The sequence below is a fragment of the Panthera leo genome, chromosome E2 (assembly GCF_018350215.1).
Source record: "Panthera leo isolate Ple1 chromosome E2, P.leo_Ple1_pat1.1, whole genome shotgun sequence".
In the NCBI taxonomy this organism is placed as follows: domain Eukaryota; kingdom Metazoa; phylum Chordata; class Mammalia; order Carnivora; family Felidae; genus Panthera; species Panthera leo.
In genome coordinates this window covers 47,178,378-47,205,963 of record NC_056693.1, presented here as the reverse complement: position 1 = coordinate 47,205,963, position 27,586 = coordinate 47,178,378, and the positions used below count along the sequence as shown (strand labels likewise).

The window sequence follows — 27,586 nt, the reverse complement described above, 5'->3', positions numbered from 1 at the left end:
CAATGAAACTAAAAAATAGGGGCGCCTGGGTGGCTCAGTTGGTTAAGCGTCCGACTTCAGCTCAGGTCATGATTTCACAGTTTGAGTTTGAGCCCTGCATCGGGCTCTGTGCTGACAGATCAGAGCCTGGAGCCTGCTTCGGATTCTGTGTCTCCCTCTCTCTCTGCCCCTAACCCACTCACATTCTGTCTCTGTCTCAAAAATAAATAAACATTAAAAAAAATTTTTTTAATTCAATAAAAGCAATTGACTTAATATATAGTGTGGACATCATTATCCTAAGAGGCTTGGTTTCCGTGGTTAGCATTTAAAGGTTAAGAAGACTGGGGCGCCTGGGTGGCTCAGTCAGTTAAGCGGCCGACTTCAGCTCAGGTCGTGATCTTGCAGTCCGTGAGTTCGAGCTACGCGTCGGGCTCTGTGCTGACAGCTCAGAGCCTGGAGTCTGTTTCTGTGTCTCCCTCTCTTTCTGCCCCTCCCCCATTCACGCTCTGTCTCTCTCTGCCTTTCAAAAATGAATAAGTGTTAAAAATTTTTTGAAAAAAAAAGTTTGGGAAGACTTACTTCCCATCTAATCAAGCATAATCTCTAGTTTCAGGTATGTTACAGCACATCAATAAAATGGAGTACTATGCTGCTAATAAAAATGAAGCTATAGCTCTATCTTTATTATCATGGTATGACAGGTGTTTTTGAACATTACAAAATGGTTTTATAATAATATTGCAAAAAAAGCGTATATATACATAGAAAAAAAGTTGAAGGATAAAACTAAAATGCGAAAATGGTTATTTTTGGATGGTGGGATTATATAGGATTTGTATGTTATGATGTTTTGTTTTTGCAATGAGCATAATGTACATTTTGGGAAAAAAAGACTTACACTTTAAAAAAAAGTTTTTACAAAATAATGCAGTTTTATAGATCCAAATGTAAAGGAGATCTTTGTTTTTATTTCTTTATTTTAACGTTTATTTATAGTTTTGGTAAACTCTACACTCAGTGTGGGGCTCAAACTCATGACCCTGAGATCAAGAGTTACATGCTCATCTTCTGACTGAACCAGCCAAGCACCCCAGGAGATTTTTGTTTTTAAAATGGCAACATCCCAAAAATTAACTAAACTTTTAGGAAGAGAGAATGGCTGGGAGAAAAGATCATTATTTTTATAGTTTTGTTTATTATTGAAAAACTCATATGCTTCAATTTAACAAATAATAACAACAACAAAAAACAAAACTAAAGATGCATCAGCCAAGAGTCAGACATTCGGATGCCAGTCCTGGCTGGGTTACTAACTTTGTGCTGTAATCAGGGTATTTAACATCTCTGGGCCTGTTACTTCAGCTGGCCCTGAAGTATTTATTTGAGAATAAATACTTTATAAATATTAACATACATTATTTAATATATAAATATTATGAATGCTTTCTTTATGACTAGACTTATTCCAAAATGGATTTACAGTGGCTTAATATCCAGAGGGATCAAATGTGTGAAAACACTTTGAAAACTATGAAGGATTTTGCAAACATAAGTATAAAACAGTTTTTATACCACCATACAATTCATCTCAACCATTTCTTGATTGTCCACTACCAAGTAACAGTAGTGCATTGTGTCTTACAGTTTACAAAAGTGTTTTTATATACAGTTATTCATTTGCTCCTCACCTGTCATGAGCTTGTAAACCATGCAGCCATTATAGCATAATAGTTAAAAGTGTTGGTTTCTGGTGCTAGACTGCCTGGGTTTAAAATGCTGCTCTTCCTTGGATGCCAGGGTGGCTTAGTCAGTTGAATGTCCAACTTGATTTTGGCTCAAGTCTGGTCTTCTGGTGCCTGAAATTGAGCCCTGCATCAGGCTCTGTGCTGATAGCTCAGAGCCTACTTGAGATTCTTTCTCTCTCCCTCCATCTCTCTCTGCCCCCCCCCCCGCTCGAATGTGCTCTCTCTCTCTCTCTCTTAAAATAAATCAACTTTTTAAAAAATTTTTAAATGCTGCTCTTCCTTTATTGTATGACCTGTAGAAAATTAGTAAACATCTCTGAGGATTTCTGAACCTCAGTGTACCTGTCTATAAAATGGAGTTAATGATAGTAGTAGCATTGGCACCTTAAGGCTGGTGTAATAATCAAATGAGCCGATACACTTAAAGTACTTAGAACAGTGGCAGGCACGTGGTAAGGGCTCAATAAATAGGAGATGTCTTTAGGATAAATATCATCTTACTTTTAGCATAGTTTCCAGGTAAGAAACTTGGCCACTATCACTGCTCTGTGTGCATACTGCCTCTGTAAAAGCTTACTGCAGAACAAGTGCTGAATACGGTTTTCACTTTTTACTTTTGTGTGTGTTTGTGTGTGTGTGTTTAATTTTTAAAATTTTTTTAAATGTTCATTTAATTTTTGATAGAGACAGAGCACAAATGGGGGAGGGGCAGAGAGAGACGGAGACACAGAATCCGAAGCAGGCTCCAGGCTCTATGCTATTAGCACAGACCCTAATATGGGGCTCAAACCCACGAACTGTGAGATCATGACCCAAGCCGAAGTCGGACGCTTAACCGACTGAGCCACCCAGGTGCCCCTTTTTTTTTTCTTTTTTAGTGTTTATTTATTTTTTGAGAGAGAGGGAGAGAGAGACAAAGAGACAAAGAGAAAGCATACAAGCTGCGGAGGGGCAGAGAGAGAGGGAGATATAGAATCTGAAGCAGACTCCAGGCTCTGAGCTGTCAGCACAGAGCCCAACGCGGGGCTCAAACTCACGAACTGTAAGATCATGACCTGAGCTGAAGTTGGACACTTAACTGACTGAGCCACCCACACACCCCTACTTTTTTTTTTTTTTTTTTTGGTAGAAGTGAACATTTTTTTCAAATTTCTTTTGTTTGGCCAAAACGGGTACTAATGTAGGTCATTCATAAAATCGAAGTGGCCTAATGTGAACTTTTGAAAAGTGAGGGGTAACTATATATCTTTTAGCCTACATAATAGTCATTTAAGAAATGTATTGCCTGAGTCTACTACACCACACTGTCCTGGGTGCACAGAATCTGTTACAGACATTTCTTTTTTTTTTTTTTCATGTTTATTTATTTTCCAGAGAGAGAGACAGAGACAGAACATGATCAGGGGAGCAGCAGAGAGAGAGGGAGACAAAGAATCCGAAGCAGGCTCCAGGCTCTAAGCTGTCACCACAGAGCCTGACTTGTGGCTTGAACTCACAGACCATGAGATCATGACCTGAGCTGAAGTCAGAAGTTTAACTGACAGAGCCACCCAGGCACCCTTGTTATTGTCATTTCAATAGAGACTGCCCTACCCTCTTTATTTCATTAAGGAAAACTAGATTTTTAAAAAATCCTCCAATACATAAAAATATCAATATTACCACTCAGGAGATAAATGATAGTTCCAAAAGAAGCAGAAAAATGAGAGGTCATTGGGCGCCAGAGCTGAGAAAGAAGTCTTTTGGAAGACATGGCATATCAACTGGAATCGTGGTATCAGAGGGAACCCTCTTTTGGAGGCTTAGTTGCAGTGGGGTTCTTAAATGACAGTATCAGCAGCTGAAGCCATAAGACCTTTACAGCAGATAGGGAAAACTCTCCCTACAGAAATGTGGTCAGTGTCTTTCACAAGGAATTCTTCCTGCTTCTCCACACGCCAGAGATCTCAGCTGAGAAAGGAGAGTGAAGGAGATCCAACCCTGTCGGAAACAGTGACATGTGTCAAGGAGGTGGCTCCACTTGTTTGAATCACCTGAGTCTATAAATAAGCCTGAGAGTCAGAAAGAAATTAGTCCCTCTGTTGTTTATGTAATGTTTTCACAAAAAGCATTTTTACAGTTCTTTTAGGCATGGTGCCTAATCACAATTTATCCTGGCTTGAGAAAAGTTTAGGAATTAATCTTTCAGTTGTGGCAAAAGAGCTAGAAGTGATGTAAAATTGAAATTCTAATAGCCAACTCCATACACCCTTTGGCCTCGTACCAAGACCATTAGGAAATCTATATGCCCCTTGAAACTAAAGATCAAAGCACATAGGATACAAGGTTCAGCCCAGCTCCTTCTTTGATTTAGAGATTTAAAAGAGGCAGTCCTGGGGTATCTGGGTGGCTCAGTTGGTTAGGTGTCCGAATTCAGCTCAGGTCATGATCTACTGGTTTGTGGGTTCAAGCCCCACACCTGGCTCTATGCTGATCGCTCAGAGCCTGGAGCCTGCTTCGGATTCTGTGTTCTCTCTCTCTGCCCATCCCGCACTTACACTCATTCTCTCTCTCTCTCAAAAATAAATACTAAAAAAAATTTGTTTTAAAGAGGCAGTCCTGGGTGCCTGGGTGGCTCAGTGGGTTAAATGTCTGACTTTGACTCAGGTCATGATCTTAGGGTTTGTGAGTTCAAGCCCCACGTTGGGCTCTGTGCTGGCAGCTCAGAGCCTGCTTGGGATTCTCATTCTGTCCTCTCTCTCTGCCCCTTCCCCACTTGTACTTTTTCTCTCTCTCTCTCCCAAGATAAATAAATACAAATTGAAAGGGGGGAAAAAAAGGCAGTCCAGAGTTTGCCAATGGAGATGCTTTATGTCATCCTTGTTTTGTAAATCATTCTATATTATGTTGGCACTTTTAGAGTAAAAACTCTTACCAGATATGAGGTTGCAACCAACTCAAACCCCAACTTGAGGAAGTGGTGCCATTCTCTAGTCTAGGGAAGACAAAACTGTGGCCACTAGAGAAGGATGCAGCATCCAGAAAGTCAGCAGGGCTTCTGACTCATTTCCTACTCAAGTAATTCTATTTCCTTTATACAAGCACCATCATTTGCCTAGAAGTTTCCATGGTAAGGAAGGTTTTGTTTGAATAAACAAGGTTTTGTTTTATGTGCCTAGCCCCATCCTTACTCCTCTAAAATCAGGCAGTTCTGCAGTTTGCTTTAAAGTTAGCCTTGGGGCACCTGGGTGGCTCAGTCAGTCCTTCTTCAGCTCAGGTCATGATCTCCTAGTTAATGAGTTCGAGCCCCACATCAGGCTGTGTGCTGACAGCTCAGAGCCTAGAGCCTGCTTCGGGTTCTGTGTCTCCTCTCTCTGTGTCCCTCCGTGCTTGTGCTCTCTCTCTCTCAAAAATAAATATACGAACACACACACACACACACACACATATATAGTTAAAAAGTAATTAAAATTAATTTGACATTTTGCTGTGAACCAAAAACTGCTCTAAAACATAAAGGTTATTAAAAAGAAAAACAAACAAAATGCCAGTTGTACAAGAAACAATAATCTGACCATCTTGTTTTCTCAGCCTCTCCTTTATCCCATAGAATCACTAATATTTAGTCCACTAGAACTCAGCAAATAGAAACTGAAAAGGAAACTAATATTTATTGAGCACCTAATAAGTGCTAAAGGGCTTTACATAAATTCTTTTAATTTTCATTATTGTCCCCATTTTATAGAGGAGAAAAAGGAGGCTCACAGCTAGTAAGTGGCAGAACTCAGACATACAGGATTCCACTGATTTCCTAACAATGCCTTTTCTTCACTCTGTGTTGCATTCTTTCTTTAAAATATTTTTTTATTTTATTTTTTAATGTTTATTTATTTTTGAGAAAGAGCAAGCAGGGGAGGGGCAGAGAGAGAGGGAGACACAGAATGCAAAACAGGCTTCAGGCTCTGAGCTGTCAGCACAGAACCCAATGTGGGGCTCAAACTTATGAACCACAACATCATGACCTGAGCCGAAGTTGAACACTTAACCAACTGAGCCATACAGGCACCCCATTCTTTAAAATACTCTCTTTTTTAAAAAGTAGGCTTCATGCCCAGCATGGAGTCCAAAATAGGGCTTGAACCCATGACCCTGAGATCAAGACCTGAGCTGAGATCAAGAGTAAAATACTCATGGGCTCCTGTGCAGCTCAGTTGATTGAGACTCTGGATTTTGGCTTAGGTCATGATCTCGTGATTCATGGGTTCAATCCCTGTGTTGGGCTCTGTGCTGATTGCATGCAGCCTGTGTGGGAGTCTCTCTCTCCCCCTCTCTCTTTGCCCTTCCCCCACTTGTGCTTTGTCTCTCTCTCTCTCTCAAAATAAATAAATAAACTTAAAAAAAAAAAAGAATAGGACATTTAACCAACTGACCCACCCAGGTGCTCCTAAAATACTCATTTTTAAAAAGACACATATTCCTCTAGTTTCTTTGCACTTTCATGCACATCTGACAGAAGGTACCATTTACCAAAAGTCTTATAGCTAGTAAGTGGATAGGATTTAAATACACACCATTCTGTCTCCCTGGAAAAAGTGATCATTATGAGAGAAGTAAGGATCCAAGAGAAAACAAGAGTTTATTGACTATAATTAATAAAATTATTTAGGTCAGGAATCTTCATCTAAGAATTATAGAAGTTTCAGAGACAGGAATAATTATATGTATATGCATGGACACACATATACATTATTACAGACAGAGAAGCAGAGACTTTAAGGGATGGAAGAGGTTGTAAATGAGAACACTTCAGACTCACACACAAGTAGCCACATTAACATTTGTGCTGAAGAGCCCTGATTCCCAGGCAATTAATTACTCAATCCAAGACCAAGGAATTTTGTGGTTTTCTTGAGGATTTCAAGTCTCCGGTTAAGATCTTCAAAATCAACTTCCTCAGAACCACAAGGGTCAATGGATAGGCTTACTTGAGGTTTTACATCAGGCAAATCAGGAGGCATAAAGTTATCAAAACCCATCTTGGATCTTGATTCTGGCTTTGGAGAAGTTGGGAGGTTGAATCCTGTACCTGTTCATTTCAATAAATGTAATTAAAAGTCACAATAATACAGCCTTCCAGAAAGAAATCCCAGCCTCAAAGGCAGTAGACTATTATTACTTTTGAGAGGGCAGCATATAATCTGGCTGGAAAACTAGACAACTCCCCCATCATGCAAATGGTGGTAGTGGTGACATTTTGTTGGCCCTTGCTTCAAAGGCAATCTGGACTTCTAAAAAAGGCACAGTTTTTCAAACTATGTGCATAATTATCTAGTGTGATGGTTGTTTCAAAACTTTTTCTGTGTTAAAGATCTCTCTGAGATCTATATCCACTTTGAAAACTGTTAGCTACTATAAAGGAACCCACTGTACTCCTGGTAAGTCACTAATAACCTTCTGTCACCTATGGAGGAATAGTCTTATAAGAATTGAAAAGTCTTGGGGTGCCTGGGTGGCTCAGTTGGTTAAGCGTCTGACTTCGGCTCAGGTCATGATTTTGCGGTTCGTGAATTCGAGCCCCCGTCGGGCTCTGTGCTGACAGCTCAGAGCCCGGAGCCTGCTTCGGATTCTGTGTCTCCATCTCTCTCTGTCCCTTCCCCACTTGTGCTCTGTCTCTCTCTATCAAAAATAAATAAAATGTAAAAAAAAATTTTGAAGAATTGAAAAATCTTCAGTGAGTATTAAGCAGTTCCAGCTTCTACCAGCATTCCCTATACTTACTAGGAAACAATGAAGGACACAAATCACTCTTCTTATAGGAGTCATTCTGAAAGAAAAAAGACCGCTGGGTTGTGATTGGTCTGAGCGCCAAACACACATTTTGTTCACAGTAAGCCTTCAATAAATATTTCATAAAATTAACTTCTCATAGTCCAGCTTCCTTCTTGTGAAGGTGAAGTTTCTATTTATGCCTTCTGGAAATTACCCTTAGGAGCAACTATGAGTTTTGCTGCTTTTGTCACCTGTGGTCACATACAAGAAACAGGAAATCTTTTATCTTAAAGCCTGGAGATGCTACTTGTGAAAGACGATTCAGTTTAATAAAGTCTGAGGACTCTTTCTCCAAGAAATAAATGGCAAGGAGAAAACAACAGGCAGGAAGAAGGAAGTGTTAGAGATGAGAAGGTTTAGGAGATATATCAACCAAATACAATGTGTAGATCTTTGGTCCTGATTTCAATAAAATAACTATAAAATGCATTTTTGAGATAATCAGCAAAATTTTTCAAAGTTTATTTATTTAGAGAGACAACCAGTGGGGGAGGGGCAGAGAGAGAGGGAGGACAGAGGATTGGAAGCAGGCTCTGTGCTGACAGCAGAGAGCCCGATGTGGGGCCTGAACTCAAGAACGTGAGATTCTGACCTGAGCCAAAGTTGGACATTTAACCGACTGAACCGCTCAGGCACCCTAGCAATTAGCAAAATCTAATGTGGATTGAGTATTATATTATAGTAAGAAATTATTTTTCATTGTATTGAGCATCATAATGGCATGGCATTTTTTTATATTATAAAAACAAAAGGTATGTGTTAGAGATATTTACAGAAATATTTACAGGTGAAATTATATGATGTCTGAGATTTGCTCTAAATTCCTCCTTCCCCACAGGGGTGCCTGGGTGGCACAATTGGTTAAGCATCTGACTCTTGGTTTCAGCTCAGGTCATGATCTCATGGTTTTGTGAGTTCAAGCCCTTAGCCCTTAGTCGGGGGCTCCAGGGCTCCATGCTATCAGTGCGGAGCCTGCTTGGGATTCTCTGTCTCTCTCTCTCTCTGCCCCTTCTCCACTTGTGCTCTCTTTGTCTCTCTCAAAATAAATAAATAAACTTTTAAAAAATAAAAATAAAAGATAAATTCCTTCTCCCCCCCCCCCCAATAAAAGTGTCAGGAAGAGAGAAAAGAAGAGAAGCAGAAAGTTGATAACTGTTAAAACCATGTGATGGGTACATGGAAGTTCATTATATTATTACCTCTAATTTTCTATATGTTTAAAGTTTCCATAATAAAGTTTTCTTTGTTTTATTTTTTTAAGTTTTTATTTTAATTCCAGTTAATATACAGTGATATATTAGTTTCAGGTGTACAATGTAGTGATTCATCAAGTCCATATATCACCAGATACTCATCACGACAAGTGCACTCCTTAACCCCCATCACCTATTTAACCCATACCGCACCTCCCTCCCCTCTGGTAACCATCAGTTTTTTTCTCTATATTTAAGAGTCTGTTTCCTTCTTTTTTTTTTTTTTTTAAGTTTATTTATTTAAGAGTACATGCGCACGAGCAGGGGTGGGACAGAGAAAGATAGGGAGAAAAAGAATCCCAAGTAGGCTTTGCGCTGTCAATGTGGAGCCCGACATGCGTCTCAATCCCACAAACCTTGGGATCATGACCTGAGCTAAAATCAAGAGTGAGATGCTTAACTGAGTGGGCCACCCAGGCACCTCAATTCTTTCTTATTTTAAATCAGAGGACTTGCATTCCAAGACTGGAAGCTGAGCACTTCACAAGGTGTCATTCAGATAAATAATTTCAACAAAGAAAATCAGAGTTAAATTATGTCTGAAATATAAAATCTTAAAAAAAGAGTTTCATAGGGGCACCTGGGTGGCTCAGTTGATTGAGTGTCCAACTTCAGCTCAGGTCATGATCTCACAGCTCGTGGGTTCGAGCCCCGCTTCGGGCTCTGCGCTGACAGCTCAGAACCTGGAGCCTGCTTTGGATTCTGTCTCTTTCTCTCTCTCTCTGCCCCTCCCCCACTTGTACACACACACTCTCTCTCTCTCTCTCTCTCTCTCTCTCTCAAAAATAAATAAACATTAAAAATTTAAAAAAGAGTTTCATGGGGTCAGAAATACCTTGCAAGTTTAAAAGAATAAGACCATTTCTCTTTATTCATACTGAAGGAACAGAGTAAAGAGAATTAATGTCTATGGCTCTTTAGCTTTTACTTATTTGACTTCTCTAGATTTATGTCTACAAAGTTTTGAGATCTTTATACTATTTTCAACAAGAGAAGATAACTGTTTCCCCTACATATAAATTAAATATTGAAATATGTGTCTAAATCACTGTACATGAAAGACTTTCCAATTTGTCCAGCTCATAAAAGTGTTCCTTGCAGTCCATATTGTGGTATTGTCAAGAGATTGACAAAAGACTACAGGCCTATTTTCTCATGAGTTCAGCATAAAAACACATCAAATGGGGAGCCTGCGTGGCTCAGTCTCTTAAACCTCTTAAGCGTCCGACTTTGGCTGAGGTCATGATCTCATAATTCGTGAGTTTGAGCCCTACATTGGGCTGTGTGCTCACAGCTCAGAGCCTGGAGCCTGCTTCAGATTCTGTGTCTCACTCTCTCTCTCTCTGCCCCTCCCCTGCTCATGCTCGGTCTCTCTCTCTCTCTCTCTCAAAAGTAAATAAACATTAAAAATCAAATGTCCGCTAAATGACTGCAAATATGCTCCCTAGCCTTAAAAAACATCACTAAGATGATTCTACCATTCAAAAGGCCCATGTAGAAATATATTTTAACACTACTGGTAGTCCCATCCCAGAATCAGTTTCCCTCTCTGTACTGACCTTTCAGGAGGAAGGGATAAAAAACAAGAGGCTGGAGGTCTCACAGGAAAGGGTCCCAGTGCAGATATTGGTGATGCCTCAAGTGGATCACCAGTTCCTGCTAAAGTTCCACCTGCTCTGTCAACAGCACCTTTCTTAACATCCTCAGTAAATCCAATACTGACCAGGTCTGCCAGGGCTTCCACCTAAGGCAAGAGGGTAAGAGTCACATTGTGTTCTCAACTTATCACACATTTGTTTATCACTTACCTACTAGATGCCAAACATTCTTAGAAGCACAGGGGAGGAAACGGTGAGCAAGGAGACATGGTTCCTGCCCTCATGAAGTTCATACTTTAATGTAAGTTAAGTCGATGACAGATAAAGCAACCTTCAAGCTTCTGGCCCATACCACCTTCTTTCTCTCTCTTTCAAAGACTATATTTTGAGTGCCTATGCGGTCAGACATTGTAGTACATCAATGATTAAGAACTGCACATAAACATGCATAGGTAGGTCTACAAGAACGTTTATCAAACTTGAGCAGTGGTAAACTCTGAATTTATTCATTCGTTTGACAAAAATCTATTGACAGTGCTAGGGATGCTACAGTGGACGAAACAGATAAAAGTCCCTGTCCTCATACAACTGATATTCCAGTGGAAGAAATAGATAATAAACAAAATCACTAAGTGAACTATATCGTATGTTAGAGTTAAGAGCAATAGAGAAAAAACATAAAGCAGAGAAGAGGGAAGAGGTTGACATTTTGGAGACAATAGCTGAGAAGTGACTCACAGAGAACACACAAGTACAGACCTGAAGGAAGTGAGGGAAGGACGGGGAAGATAGCTAAAGAACACAGAGTACTGGAAGTACAAAGGTTCTGAGGTGGGAACCAGCATGTGTATTTGAAGAAGCACAAAGAGGCCAGTGTGGCTGAGGCAGAGTAAATAAGGGGAAAAGTAGAGACAATGAGGCCAGACAGAAGAGGTGAGAGTGCATTTCCTCCTTCATCACAGGAAAGTTGCTGCCTGTTACTCGTAAGTGAATTAAAAAGACATTGTAAGGGTTTAAAAGAAGAGGAGTAACATGATCTGACTTAGGTATTAACCAGATCTCTGACTGTTATATTGGATCAATTAATGGGGAAGAGGAGTAGAAGCAGGAAAACCAGTTAAGAGGCTATTGCAGTCATTCAGGCAAGAGATTAGGTTAGATCAAAGTACCGTCAACGGAGGTGGTGAGAAGTGGCAGAATTCTGGATATATTTAGAAGGTAGAGTGACCAAGATTTGCTGAAAATTGGTTGGGGGCTAGGTAGGGGTTGAGAGAAGGGGTAGAATCAAGGAAGATATCAAGATTTTGCCCTAGCATAGAATTGCCATGAACTGTAAGAAGGAGTAGGTCCATGAAAGGGATGAGAGCACTGTTGGACATGTTAAGTTTGAGATGCCTCTGAAACATCCACGTGAAGATGTCAAGAAAGTGGATGGATATATCAGTCTGGAGTTCGTATCAACCTAGAGCTCTTAGCTAGTGATGGAGATATATGGAAGTCTTCACCATAAACATGGGATTGAAAACCATGACGTAGGATGAAATCACCTAAAGAATAGAGAAGAAAGGGAAAAAGTCTAGAGACTGAGCCCTTGGGCACATCTCTAGTGGTATTTCATGTGGCTTTTACTTCTTCAAAGTTCCTTTCTGTATTGTCTAAGTTTTTACAATGTGTCCTTTTTCAACAAACCATGTAACTCTTTGGAAGAGGGAAAAAAAAGGAGTATGAGTCCTAGCAGGAAACAATCAGCAAAACCTCAGAAAAGTGTGCCCCTTAACACTACCCAACTTGGTGCATGCCTCTTCAGCAATTCAAAGGCATTAGGGGGAAATCCCTCTTGTCCTAAAACCCTCCATGACCACCTTTTAGAAGCTTAGACCACCTTGAGTGATGTTGATGATGATGATGGTGATGATGGTGATAGAAAGCAAAACTTGATTACATTGGCTAAGTGCCAGGCATTGCATTTAACTTCTTTATTCATATTAGCATGTTTAATCATCTCAACAAATTATGAGATTTGGTAATAACAATTAACTCTTATTATCCCCCTTCTTAAAGTCCAGACAACTGAGTCTTTGAAAGGGTGAGTCACTTGCCTGAGGTCTCATGGTTAATAAATGGTGAATCTAGGATCTGAATATGGGTCATTTCACTACTGAACTCATACTCTTAACACCAAAATATAGTGCCTTATACTACACTATAAAATTGAGATCTTAAGAAGTAAAAAAGCTTTACACACTTCCGTGTGTATGTGCGTGTGCACATGTGTTTGGGTGTTTTTTTTTCCAGTATATGAAATTTATTGTCAAATTGGTTTCCATACAACAGCCAGTGCTCATCCCAAAAGGTGCCTTCCTCAATACCCATCACCCACCCTCCCCGCCCTCCCACCCCCCATCAACCCTCAGTTTGTTCTCAGGTTTTAAGAGTCTCTTATGCTTTGGCTGTCTCCCACTATAACCTCTTTTTTTTTTTCCTTCCCCTCCCCCATGGGTTTCTGTTAAGTTTCTCAGGATCCACATAAGAATGAAAACGTATGGTATCTGTCTTTCTCCATATGGCTTATTTCACTTAGCATCACACTCTCCAGTTCCATCCACGTTGCTACGAAAGGCCATATTTCATTCTTTCTCATTGCCACGTAGTACTCCATTGTGTATATAAACCACAATTTCTTTATACATTCATCAGTTGATGGACATTTAGGCTCTTTCCATAATTTGGCTATTGTTGAGAGTGCTGCTATAAACATTGGGGTACAAGTGCCCCTATGCATCAGTACTCCTGTATCCCTTGGGTAAATTCCTAGCAGTGCTATTGCTGGGTCATAGGGTAGGTCTATTTTTAATTTTCTGAGGAACCTCCACACTGTTTTCCAGAGTGGCTGCACCAATTTGCATTCCCACCAACAGTGCAAGAGGGTTCCCATTTCTCCATATCCTCTCCAGCATCTATAGTCTCCTGATTTGTTCATTTTGGCCACTCTGACTGGCGTGAGGTGATATCTAAGTGTGGTTTTGATTTGTATTTCCCTGATGAGGAGCGACATTGAGCATCTTTTCATGTGCCTGTTGGCCATCCGGATGTCTTCTTTAGAGAAGTGTCTATTCATGTTTTCTGCCCATTTCTTCACTGGGTTATTTGTTTTTCGGGTGTGGAGTTTGGTGAGCTCTTTATAGATTTTGGATACTAGCCCTTTGTCCGATATGTCACTTGCAAATATCTTTTCCCATTCTGTTGGTTGTCTTTTAGTTTTGTTGGTTGTTTCCTTTGCTGTGCAGAAGCTTTTTATCTTCCTAAGGTCTCAGTAGTTCATTTTTGCTTTTAATTCCCTTGCCTTTGGGGATGTGTCAAGTAAGAAATTGCTATGGCTGAGGTCAGAGAGGTCTTTTCCTGCTTTCTCCTCAAGGTTTTAATGGTTTCCTGTCTCACATTCAGGTCCTTTATCCATTTTGAGTTTATTTTTGTGAATGGTGTGAGAAAGTGGTCTAGTTTCAATCTTCTGCATGTTGCTGTCCAGTTCTCCCAGCACCATTTGTTAAAGAGACTGTCTTTTTTCCATTGGATGTTCTTTCCTGCTTTGTCAAAGATTAGTTGGCCATACGTTTGTGGGTCTAGTTCTGGGGTTTCTATTCTATTCCATTGGTCTGTGTGTCTGTTTTTGTGCCATGGGTGTTTGTTTTTAACACACTTGTAAGTATAATACTTAAGGTATCTTCATCCTTGTTTTCTACCCTATTGTTACCAACTTATAAGGGTCATGTGACAGCAGAAGTCAAGCTCTGTTAGGAAAAGTATGTGGGTGGAGAAAAGGTGCAAATGTCACCTGCTTTACAATCCTGGCAGAGCTACTCTGGAAGCCACATTCCTAAGTAGAAAACAGATCTTCTGGTGCACAATAAAAATCTCAGCTTTAAGTCCATTCTTTGTTCTTGAAAGTATTCACTGTAATGGTTACCGTGGATTTATATGGCACATTATAGTTCTTAGCAATTTCTGTCAGGTACTATTCTACTACAACCTGGGGTAGAGTAGTCACATTTAATTTTACACATTAGCTGCAAGATAAAGAACATAACAGAATTTGGTCACACACATATCCACAAACTCAGAAACAAAAAGAGTTGAGGTGGTCTTTCACCTCTAAATCACTGTCCTTTATTTTTCTAGTATCCGTTCTGTAAAAGTACAATTAAAAACTTTTTTTTAAATTTAGGAGGTGCCCTGCTTATATCATAAAGATAGCCCAATCCTGGGGAGAAAGAATCTCAATCTCTGAAAATAAGAGGAAGAAAATAAACCTAAGAAAAAAAACTTTAAATTGAAAGTTCTGATTTTGGAAGTATTTGAATTATGTCAAAGGCGATATTCAACACACTCAGCAACCTACAGTACAGCAAGGCACCATCCAGTCAGAATGGACACCCTGAAACAACTCTGAAACACCACCAGCCTGAAACAACACTGCGGCTAGATCTCTGTGTCTCAGCTGAATGTCAGTCCTGAATTATACTGTGTGGTCATGATGTAAGATGTTCAAAACTTGAAGCTTCTAAATTTATAAACTTCCTTCATATTACTAGGCCAGTTACATTTAGGAAAATGTATGCTTTCTTTGTAAAGAAATAATCTCAGATTGCTTGACACTAGCTTTTTTATAAAGCTCTGAGTTCCCTAGTCCAAAATCTTTAAACAGGTTATTCTGCCTCCAACGTGTTTGGGTGGCTCAGTTGGTTAAGTGTCTGACTTTTGGTTTCAGCTTGGGTTATGATCTCATGGTTCGTGGGTTTGAGCCCCACATTAGGCTCCACACTGTCAGTGTGGGATTCTCTTTTTCCCTCTCTCTCTGACCCTCCTCTGCTTGTTCTCTCTCCCTCTCTGTCTCTCTCTCTCAAAAATAAATAAATATTTTTAAAAGTTTTAATGTTTATTTTTTAGAGACACAGAGACAGTGCAAGTGGGGGAGGGGCAGAGGAGAGAGAGAGAGAGAGACAGAGAGAGAGAGAGAGAGAGAGAATCCCAAACAGGCTCTGCGCTGCCAGCTAAGAGCCTGACACAGGGCTCAACCCCAGGAAACTGTGAGATCATCACCTAAGCTGAAACCAAGAGTTGGACGCTTAACTGACTAAGCCTCCCAGGTGCCCCAAGACTTATTTCTAAACATCTTTCAGTCTGCACAAAATTATGCATTCTGAGTTTGTTTATATTTGCTTTTCCTGTATTTCTTGGCTTAGAAAAATGTGTGTCTCTGGAAATGTGTCTACCTGAGAGGTGACAGTTCCGATCTCATTGGTTCGACACAGTTGACCATATTCTTGGCTGTACTTTGCACACAGCTGATTAGATACCTGAAGCAAACCGTCACCAAGAAAAAAATAAAGGTGAAATCCATCAAGTTATGACAAATTTGAAGATGAAGAACTACGAAAAGAGCAAAAATCACTTTCATCTTATCTCATTGGAATTACATTCTATTAGCATCAAAACAACAGCAATAGCAACAGAACAAGTGTTTTGTTCTTAAGTATCTGATAAATGTGAAACTTAAAACTTCTAATTCTAAATACCTTATAAATTATGACTCCTGTCTCCGCACGAAAGAAATCCACTGTCAAATTTTGCTTTATTTTTTTAGGTAAGGTTTATTATTTTTTTCTACCATTGCCATTTAAAAAAAAATTTTTTTAATGTTCATTTATTTTTGAGAGACAGAATGTGAGCAGGGGAGGGTCAGAGAGAGAGGAAGACACAGAATCTGAAGCAGACTCCAGGCTCTGAGCTGTTAGCACAGACCCTGACGTGGGGCTTGAACCCACGAACTGTGAGATCATGACCTTAGCTAAAGTTGGACACTTAACCAGCTGAGCTACCCAGGTGCCCCTCTACCATTGCCATTTTTTTTTAATTTTTTTTTTAATGTTTATTTATTTTTGAGACAGAGAGAGACAGAGCATGAACGGGGGAGGGTCAGACAGAGAGGGAGACACAGAATCTGAAGCAGGCTCCAGGCTCTGAGCTGTCAGCACAGAGCCCGACGCGGGGCTCGAACTCACGGACCGTGAGATCATGACCTGAGCGAAGTCGGACGCTTAACCGACTGAGCCACCCAGGCGCCCCGCCATTTTTTTAAAAAGTATTTTTTCACTTACACACTAACAGCAGAAAATACTTCTATGGTTGTCCTTTAAGAGAAAAAAGGATTCCTCTAAGTAATCCTACAATTCTAAACAAGTAGCAAGAGTGATACTCTCACCTACAGTTATGGCACAGGCAGTGAAAACTTATCAAACTTACTATCTTCAACTCAGGCACCTCTGACTGGAGGCGAGGAGCTGCCCAGATTAGTGTAGATACAGATTAGGTCAGACCAGAATCCAGTTCCCTAAGAAGAACACAAAGTTATGCAACACAGAGCTTTATGTTTCCATCTTTTCCCTACTTCAAAGATAGTCCATGGACAATATTCGAAATATATTATCAAATAATTCTTTTTTTAAGTTGATTTATTTTGAGAGAGACAAAGACAGCGCAAATAGGGGAGGGGCAGGGAGAGAGGGAGAGAGAGAGAATCCCAAGCAGGCTCCTCACCGTCAGCATGGAGGCTGACATGGGGCTCAATTCCACAAACTCCAAGATTATGATCTGAGCCAAAATCAAGAGTCAGATGCTCAACCGACTGAGCCACCCAGGCACCGCTAATGTTAAATAATTTTTTTAAGTGAAATTACAATATATACCAATATATACAATTACAGTATATACACATAGGTATATATAACTATATATATACCCACACACACGTATGTGTTTATACACAGATAAATAAATACATATATGGACTGAAAGAAATGTACCAAACTTCTTATCTCTAGATTTGGTGATTATGGATTCTTTTTTTGTCTGTATTTCACCACTCCTCTACAAACTCAGAAAAAAGATAACTATATGGTTCTTTTTTAAGACCAACTTTATTTATTTAAGGCATCTCTACACCTAACAAATTTAAGACCCCAAGCTCAAGAGTTGTATGCTGTTCCCACTGAGCCTGCTAGGTTCCCCAACAACCATATGGTTCTAAACATGGCTCCTTGAACTAACATATTCCCTTCAAACAGCACTACTTCCTCCTATAAAAATTAGAGACAAAGTTCTTTGGCATAGTACCAGCAAGTTAGAGTGCACTCTCCCCCCTCACTAGGTGCGGGGATGCCTTCTCACTCCTTTGAGCCTGAAAAATGTGCAGGTTCAGTAGGTCTTCTTTGTGGCCTGGATCAAGCTGAACCAAGCCAGCAAAAGGTCACAATACAGCTCCAGGATCTCCATGGATCCTCTGTGGTAGTCTTCTCAGATAACATGTTCCACTTGGATCCGAGCTCGTTCATCTTTCCCATTAGCCAGACAGTCAGCAATCTCTTTGCTGGCTCTCTGGGCCTGCTCAGCTTCAGCACAAAGCACACGTATAGGAAAGTGCATGTATGGGGGCTTCTGGGTGTCTCAGTTAGTTGAGCCTCCGGCTTCAGCTCAGATTGCGATGTCCCGGTTCTTGGGTTTGAGCCCTGCGTCAGACTGTGTGCTGACAGCTCAAAGCCTGGAGCCTGCTTTGGCTTCTGTGTCTCCCTCTCTCTCTCTACCCCTCCCCTGCTCGTGCTCTGTCTCTCTCAAAAAATAAAACATTGACAAAAATAAAAAAAAAAATTAAAAAAAGAAAAGTGCATGTACAAAGAGGAGTTTATTGAATAAAAAAGGCAGGTGACATGATAGTGTGAAACTTTTTATAAAAACAATAAAAAATATGTACCATATGTGCACATATGAAGTTATCAATGTTTTGCACTAAGCTGTGGTTCTCAAAGTGTCATCCCCAGATCAGCAACGCCAGTATCACCTGAGATTCTGTTAGAAATGCAGATTCTTGGAGCCCACTGAATCAGAAACTCTGAAAGTGAACCCAAAAATCTGTGTTTGAACAAGCCCTCCAATTTTGACACCTGTTGAAGGTTAAGAATTGCTCTAGGGGGTGTTCTGTCAGGTGATCTTTGTTTTATCCTTTCAGCTAACCTTGCTTTTCTAAAATGTCCCATAGTGAACATTTCTTATACTTGTAATAAAAATATTATTTAAAAAAGAAGAATAGGGGATCCTGGGTAGCTCAGCCAGTTGAGCATCTGACTGTTGATTTGGCCCAGGTCATGATCTCACGGTTCATGGGATGGAGCCCTGTAGCCTGACACTGACAGCACAAAGCCTGCTTGAGATTCTCTTGCTCCCCCTCTTTCTACCCCTCCTCCCCCTCAAAATAAATAAGTTTAAAAAATAAAAATAAGAAAATAAAGAAGAATGCATGAAGTGCTCTACATTTAGAAAACTGTTCTTGGGGCGCCTGGGTGGTTCAGTCGGTTAAGCAATGGACTCATGATTTTGGCTTAGATCATGATCTCACAGTTTGGGAGTTTGAGCCGTGCATTGGACTCTGCACTGACAGAGGATCCCAGCCTGCTTGGGATCCTCTGTCCCCCTCTCCGCCCCTCTCCTGCTGACTCTCTTTCTCTCCAAAATAAATAAAATATTAAGACAAAAACTGTTCTCAGGGGTGCCTGGGTGGCTCAGTTGGTTAAGCGTCAGATTCTTGGCTCAGGTTGTGATCTCAAGGTTGTGAGATCAAGTGCCACGTCAGGCTTCATACTGGGCATGAAGCCTGCTTAATATTCTTCCTCCCTCTCTCTGTCTCTCTCCCTCCCCCCCCCACCACCTGTGGGTGTGGGTGTTTCATTTTATCCTATAACACCTGTGTAAGGTGTTATTTGCATTTTACAGTTGAGAAAATTGAGATTCTAAGAGGTTAAATGGCTTGCCCATGGTCACACGATTAAGAGTAACTGGTTGAATTAGAACATGGCCAAATCTTCAGACTGTAAGCTCCTATGCTTTCTCACCATATTATGCCAATAAAATGAACAAGTAGAGTAATGCTGGGGACGTAACAAATGTAGCCTGTCCCAGACCAATCCACCAAGGTAAGTCTTACCACTTTGTATTATCAACTGATGACTGAGCCTGGGGAAACAGACTTTTCACAAGTCAGGAAAACCTGAGCCCCTAAATTATGTAACCTGTCTGTTCACTGAGTTATACTCACCTCCTAATCACGAAAAGACAGAGTTATTCTCTGCAAGCAAATCTTGACATGAGACTACATTTAAATCTGAAATAAACACAAATCTCAGTGCTTGAAAGGTTGCTTAGCCAAGTACAAAGGAGGAAAATGTTCTCTGTTCTAGACATCACAGGGAAAAGAAATTATAGTGGAATTGGACTTGTTTCAGATAAATACTGAACTGTTGTTACACCATTACTAATATTAGCAAACATTTATTGTGTGCCCAGGTTATAGTTTGTGTTACAAATAGATCCCTGGAATGATAGAAAACCAAGATCATTATCTCCCTTTAAAGAGGAATAAGTTTAGTTAAGGAGGGCTGATTTGCTTTATATACCTCAAATCACTCAGGCACTCCAAGTTTAAATTAAATTTGTTAAAAGAAGATATAATTTATCTGGATAATAATATGTGTCACTGGATTTCCAGGATCTAATAAAAGGACATGTGAGCATGCAGTTTAAAATTCACAAGCTCAGGGCGCCTGGATGGCTCAGTCGGTTGAGCATCTGACTTTGGCTCAGGTCATGATCTTACAGTTCATGAGTTCAAACCCCACAGTGGGCTCTGTGCTGACAGCTCAGAGCCTGGATCCTGCTTCGGATTCTGTGTGTCTGTCTCTCTGTGGCCCTCCTCCACTTGTGCTCTGTCTCTTTCTCAAAAATAAATAAACATAAGAACAAATTTTTAAAAATACAAACTTCAAGCTGTATTACAAAGCTGTAATCATCAAGACAGTATGGTGGTGGCACAAGAACAGACACTCAGATAGATGGAACAGAATAGAGAACCCAGAAATGGACCCACAAACATATGCCCAACTAATCTTTGACAAAGCAGGAAACAATATTCAATGGAATAAAGACAGTCTCTTCAGCAAGTAGTGCTGGGAAAACTTGACAGTGACATGCAGAAAATTGAACCTGGACCACTTTCTTACACCATACACAAAAATAAATTCAAAATGGATGAAAAACCTAAATGTAAGACAGGAAGCCATCAAAATCCTCGAGGAGAAGGCAGGCAAAAACCTCTTTGACCTTGGCCACAGCAACTTCTTACTCAACATGTTTCCCGAGGCAAGGGAGACAAAAGCAAAAATGAACTATTGGGACCTCATCAAAATAAAATCTTCTGCACAGCAAAGGAAACAATCAGCAAAACTAAAAGGCAACCAACAGAATGGGAGAAGATAGTTGCAAATGACTTATCAGATAAAGATCCAAAATCTATAAAGAACTTACCAAACTCAACACCTAAAAAAACAAATAATCCAGTGAATAAATGGGCAAAATACATGAATAGACACTTCTCTAAAGAAAACATCCAGATGGCCAGGGTTAGTATCCAAAATCTATAAAGAACTTACCAAACTCAACACCTAAAACAAATAATCCAGTGAAGAAATGGGCAAAAGACATGAATAGACACTTCTCCAAAGAAGACATCCAGATGGCCAACCGACACATGAATCAATGCTCAACATCTCTCATCATCAGGGAAATACACATCAAAACCACCACGAGATACCACCTCACACCTGTCAGAATGGCTAACGTTAACAACTCAGGCAACCACAGATGTTGGCGAGGATGCAGAGAGAGAGGATCTCTTTTGCATTGCTGGTGGGAATGCAAGCTGGTGCAGCCACTCTGGAAAACAGTATGGAGGTTCCTCAAAAAAATTAAAAATAAAACTACCCTATGACCCAGCAATTGCGCTACTAGGTATTTATCCAAGGGATACAGGTATGCTGTTTTGAAGGGGCACATGCACCCCAATGTTTATAGCAGCGCTATCACCAATAGCCAAAGTATGGAAACAGCCCAAATGTCCGTTGATGGATGAATGGATAAAGATGTGGTATGATATACAATGGAGTATTACTCGATAATCAAAAATAATGAAATCTTGCCATTTGCAACTACATGGATGGAACTAGAGGGTATTATGCGAAGCAAAATTAGAGAAAGACAAATATCATACGAGGACTTTAAGACACAGAACAGATGAACATAAGGGAAGGGAAGCAAAAATAATATAACAGGGAGGGGGACAAAACATAAGAGACTCTTAAATATGGAGAACAAACAGAGGGTTACTAGAGCAGATGTGGGAGGGGGGGTGGGCTAAATGGGTAAGGGCATTAAGGAATCTACTCCTGAAATCACTGTTGCACTAAATGCTAACTACCTTGAATGTAAATTTTAAAAATAAATAAAAATTAAAAAGAAAGTGTAATTACATGGGGTGCCTGAGTGGCTCAGCCAGCTAAGTATGTGACTCTTGATTTCAGCTCAGGTCATGATATGATGGTTCCTGGGACTGAGCCCTGCATTGGGTTCTGGGCTGACAATACAGAACCTGCTTGGGTTTCTCTTTCCCTCTTTCTCTCTCTCTCTCCCTCAAAATAAATAAATAAATTTAAAAATTAAAAAAAAAAACATTTAAAAAAATAAATAAAATTCACAAGTTCTGTGTAAACCATCAATCATCTTCATTTTCATGGTAAAAATGATGGGTACCATTGAGTTTGCCTAAATTTCATTTGTGCATTTTTCTTAGGCCCCTGTTATCTAATGAATGCCCAAAAATCTATCTGGAAGTTTGAGTAACAGCTGCCTCTCCACCAATAGATTATAGTAATTCGAGTAAGTAGTGCTATTTATGGAGCACTCAGAAAACTGTATGCACACACAATACTTATTTTACCTGAATCCCCCTCATAATCAGAGATCATTGGTTTTTCAGTTTATTGAGGGGTTAATGGCTCATGTGACTCACTGAAATGAGGAAAGAGCAAAAGGCAACAGAAAAGTTGGATTTAAAGAAAGAAGACAAAACTTGTCATCTACTACCTCCACTCATGGGTGTAATTCTACTTGAGTCGTCACCTGACAGAAGAAATAGCTCTTTTCTTTTCTTTTCTTTTCCTTTCCTTTCCTTTCCTTTCCTTTCCTTTCCTTTTCTTTTCTTTTCGGTGTGTTTAAATAAAGGTAAGGAAGCCCTTCCAGAAAAATGTGTCCAGCAGCTCAGACTTAATAGCTATTGCACATTTGAAGAGGCTTGACTAGATAAAGTTCTCTGCTATGGTGAAGAAAAGTCCAGTAATCTGGACATTGTTTTACATTTTAAATCTTTGGAAACTTCTTTTTAAATTATACTTCTTATTTTGGGATAATTGTAGATTCATATGCAGTTTGTAAGAAGCAATACAGAGATCTAGAGTAATTTTTACTCCGTTTCTGGTGGTGATAACATTTTGCACAACCAAAATACTGATATTTAAAAAAAATTTTTTTAATGTTCATTTATTATTCATTTATTATTTATTATTATTATAGAGCACGAGCTGGGAAGGGGCAGATAGAGAGGGAGACACAGAATCTGAAGCAGGCTCCAGGCTCTGCGCGGTCGGCACAGAGCCCGACGTGGGGCTTGAACCCACAGACTGTGAGATCATGACCTGAACTGAAGTTGGTCCCTTAACCAACTGAGCCTTGCAGGCACCCCCCAAGATACTGATATTGATACAATCAAGATACAGAATAGTCTTTGGAAACTTTTACATGATTTAAATTTTTTTAAGTGTTTATTTTTGAGAGAGAGAGAGACAGAGCATGAGCAGGGGAGGGGCAGAGAGAGAGGGAGACCCAGAATTCCAAGCAGGCTCCAGACTCGGAGCTGTCAGCACAGAGCCCGACATAGAGCTCTAACTCAGAGTGAGATCATGACCTGAGCTGAAGTTGGTCGCTTAACCAACTGAGCCACCCAGGCACCCCTTAAGTGATTTTTTTAAAGTTTATTTATTTTGAGAGAGAGAATGGGAGCATGAGTGGGGGAGGGGCAGAGAGAGAAGGAGAGAATCTCAAGCAGGTTCAGTGCCATTAGCGCAGAGCCTGATGTGGGGCTTGAGAGAGAGATCATGACCTGAGCCAAAACCAAGAGTCAGGACACTTAACCAACTGGGCCATCTAGGTGCCCCAAACTTTTAAATGATTTGAGCACTATAATCATTTCCACAAGTCAGAAACATTCCTTTGAATTCTAAAATTGCTAAGTAATGTCTTAGGAGATATATGGGGTGTGGGAAGGTAGTGCTCAGTGATGACAGGCCGCTTACTGTGCTGTCTAGAGTATTTACTCACCTTTCTTTTTTTCCAGGAGTTTTAGGCAATTGACAACCAGTTGCAAGTTGACCTGAAGGCGATCAGCTTTGAAGGCAGAGATGAACATGATTTCACCAGGAGGCACTGCAGGCAGCTCGCAAATCACCTTGCTGAGCCAGTTTTGCAGAGAAAGAGTTATCAATGTCATGGGGGCATTAGTTTTTCCACATTTACTTTATGCATTCAATAGGCCCCTGTAAGGAATTTCTGGCTGTTTGGCAGTGGCCTAAATGTACTTGCTTCTCTGTGGCCCAATTCCCCAGATACGATTCTTGCAATTCAAGTAAGGGTTAGTTAGGTTTCCTTCAGTTTATTCCAATCTATGTTCTGACTGCAACTTTTCAGAGTTCTTCAGGAAGTTTCTGACAAAAATGAAAGCCTTTGGCAAGTGTCTGAGGAAGTAGACAACAGATCAAGATTCCCCTCCCCAAAGGATATATTAGTCACTTATGGAGAAATTCCAAGACCTCCTTGAAAATAAAATATTAATGAATATGAAAGGGGGATCCCCCATTGGAATCAGGAGAGAGCACATAACATGAAAATCATATGGAGGGCGCCTGGGTGGCTCAGTCAGTTAAGTGTCCGACTTCAGTTCAGGTCATGATCTCACGGTTTGTGGGTTTGTCAAGCCCAGCGTCAGACTCCGTGCTGACACCTCAGAGCCTGGAGCCTACTTCGGATTCTGTGTCTCCCTCTGTCTCTGCCCTGTCCCTGCTCGTGCGGTCTGTCTCTCTCTCAAAAATAAATAAACATTAAAAAAATTAAAAAGAAATAAAAATAAAAGCATGTAGAAATAAGGACACAGAATTGTTCAGAGAAATAGATAAAACGGAACCTTGAAAACTGCACATTTCCACATTTGGACATCTAGAAAACTTTTGAAAAATAATCTAATACCAGGCACCAACACATTTCTAGGGAAAGCTAAATCTGCTAAGTATTTCTATAATTTCAACATATACTTGAGATGAATTGTTGTTTCTGCCATTGGCATCCAAAGATAAAGTTCTTTCCCAAAATGGCACCCTTGCATGCTGAGCCATACAAGCAAAAAGACAGGACGGTATGAAAACCATCTATTTTTCTTGTGATGACACACGTGGTCTCCTCAACTGCCAGCACTTCTCTCTGGTTTGATCCTTTAATGTCAAAAAAGAGTTGGGATAGTTGTCTAAACTTCCCCTGCCATACTATAGGTCTAGAAAAATCAACAATGAGGAACTAAGCAACACAGACAGAGCTGGTTTGAAACTCCTGCCTGCTTAGGGAGAAGAATAACTAGCTTAGCAGGGTTTTGTGGTCACTTGTTTTCCTTCCAAAGAGTAGCTCAAACTCTCCCATCACACAAATTCAATCTACACCCATCAAATAAATTCAATGGGAATCCAAGGAAAGAGAAGAGGTAGACAAAACAGACTGAAGTATAACTTTTCAGTTCCCAAATGTCTCAACTACTTTAAAATTTTTCCTTAAATGGGGCAGGAAAGAAATTTTTTTAATGAAAAAAAAAATCCTTTCACTTCATCACTTCTTAAAACCCCATGGAAATTAAACAAACAAACTTGGTAAAAGAAAATGAAGGACTTTCAGATGAGAGAGACTGAAAACAGGTAATAAATAGGTAAAACTGGAGTAGAAATGAGGAATTGAGGCAAAAATATTAGCAAGGAGAGTCTCCCAGTTTGAGATATCTTTTTGAAATTTCATTCAAGAATTATTTTTCGAGCCAGCTACAGTGAATAAGACCCTGGGTTTACTTACTATAAATACATAGAGAATGATACAGATTCCAGACAATAATACAGATTTCTGGAGAAATGAGGTAACTTTTGGTTATTTTAGTGTCTTAAATCCAAAAACTATGTTAGTTTACTTATCACTAACATTCCTGTAAAACTGTCTCTATGGAGCTTCCTACCGTCAATATGTACAACCAGAGAAATGAAGATTGCTTGGAGTTCTAGAAGAGGATACAGCAGAGATATGACCCACTCTTTTGGGACTGCAGCATCAAACCAGGAAATCACCTGTGTCTCACCGATCAGAACATGCTGTGTTTTTTTAAAAACCAGACTCGCCTTTGTACTATGTAATCATGTTAATGGCTGGTAGCCAAAAAATTCTTTTTGCTTGCATCTACCTGTGTCTGCTCTTTCAATTTTGTCTGAAACACTGGCTCTCTGAGAATGTGTCTTGATCTGGGAGAAAATGGCTATCCTTGAATACACCTGGATGATCCAAGGGTCTCTATCTTGGCCTATTTTTTAAAATACTGATTTGAATTTATTGATATGGAAAAAAATGGCAAAGACAGCAGTACGTGTATCATTTTCATGTAAAAAAGAGTATAGGCTTATTTATTTGTTTTTCTTGGCAGTTTTAATGCCAATTTAGTGAGCTAAGCAATGAACTAGAAACCAGAATGCCAGTTAGTGCTAAAACGGAGTCACTGAGTGACCACAGGACTTCCTTCTTGGCCAAATTGAGAGAGAAGACAACTGTCATGAATAATACTAATATCCTCGAAGCACAGCCCTCTGCTGATTTAGATGGCTACAGATGAGTAGCTTCAGTGTTTCACCCGCTGGTGCAAGGGATGTGTGTGCAGTGGTGGGGCGGGATTCAATGATTTTGATAATCCTTTGTGACTTTCAAGGTCAGAAAATACCAAAACTGAGGTCTACTGATTCCCTAGAAAGAATCTTAGAAGAGACCATATACTCTATTTGTATTTTAACTTACTCATCTTAATATTTCTAAGATAACATTCTCATAAAAAATCCAAATAAGTCCCTTTTGTATCTTTTGATTACCACCCAGTGCCACTTTTCTCTCCCAAGATAACCAATGTTAACTAGTTGTTACATATCCTTCCATTCCTTTTCTGTATAAATACATAAAGATGACTTTATATATGTTATGTTTCACATTAAATGCAGGATATCACATTGTACATATTTGCTTACATTTTCACTTACAATGTTTATAGAGAGCTCTTTTATCTACATTTTACTACCACCCTTTCATCTAATTTAAGCTCCTCATTTTCCAGAAGTGGAAACCTAAGCCTAAAGTAGTAAAATGACTTTCTCCTAAGGTCAGATAGCTACAGAGTAGGGACCAGAGCCCAGCCAGTACTTTTAAAATCAAACAGAAATCATTCGTTATTTGGTGAAAAGAGTTTGCAGAAACTGAAAGGGGGAAAATCCACTCAGAATCCAGTCTCCCCAATAGTTAAACTTATTTTTTCCCTCTGGTTTGTTTTTGTATACAGAACTACTTTTTTACACAGTTGTAATCAGAGTACAAATTCGACTGGCTTTCACTTTTTGTTAATCAGATGTTTATGTTACTATGAAGATGTTTAGTTAATTGGCAATGAATGGTGACTTAGTATTTAATCGAGTAGTCAAAACCTCTTCCTACTAAATCAAGCTCCTTCCCACTGTATGAACCAACCCCCTTCCTCTCATCCCGCAAATTCTCACCACTGTTTCATCTTCCCCTAAATCCTAGGTCCGGTCCATTCTCATGCCCCTGAAAGCCATTTCTCAACTCAAAGAGCTCCCATCTCTACCCTGGGTCTCCAGGGAGATCACCTTACTACTCTCCTGGGCAGGGGTCTCCTCGGAGTTCCCCGAGGTTCCCAAGAAGAGGCTTCACGAGTTAGGCCTGGGAGATCCAGGACGTGAGGGTCGCTATTGGCCACGCCCCAGGCTCTGTTTGGGAACCCCCAGAATTTACAGGAGTACAGAGACTGCAGGGGTCATGGTGGGGTCAGGGTGAGAGGGCCGGCCCAGCCTTCTTCACGTGACCCTATTTCCCCAGGGGAGGAGTTCGTTTTTCCCACCAGAGGGGGCGCTGG

General features: G+C 40.1%; 1 protein-coding gene across 2 annotated transcripts; it reads right to left on the bottom strand.

Moving 5' to 3' along the window:
* Window positions 1–6,379: 6,379 nt before the first annotated feature.
* Window positions 6,380–27,562, bottom strand: LOC122209023 (IST1 homolog). 2 transcript variants are annotated; one of them, XM_042920545.1, is made up of 3 exons: window positions 27,210–27,562; window positions 23,698–23,828; window positions 6,380–6,792 (listed from the first exon to the last, which is right to left on the bottom strand). In XM_042920545.1, exons 1-3 carry the CDS (start codon window positions 27,218–27,220, stop codon window positions 6,575–6,577), a joined length of 360 nt encoding a protein of 119 aa, XP_042776479.1. In that variant the 5' UTR covers window positions 27,221–27,562; the 3' UTR covers window positions 6,380–6,574. The 2 variants fall into 2 exon arrangements, 1 of the variants encoding a protein (XP_042776479.1); XR_006197409.1 differs by lacking the exon at window positions 6,380–6,792 and adding an exon at window positions 10,176–10,532.
* Window positions 27,563–27,586: the final 24 nt, after the last annotated feature.

Bases quoted from the DNA above. Each gene is read 5' to 3' on its own strand.
- LOC122209023 (XM_042920545.1), bottom strand. The intron at 6,793-23,697 runs GTGAGTAAATAC...TGAAATGAACAG, and splicing joins ACTCCTGGAAAAAAAGAAAG to GTACAGGATTCAACCTCCCA.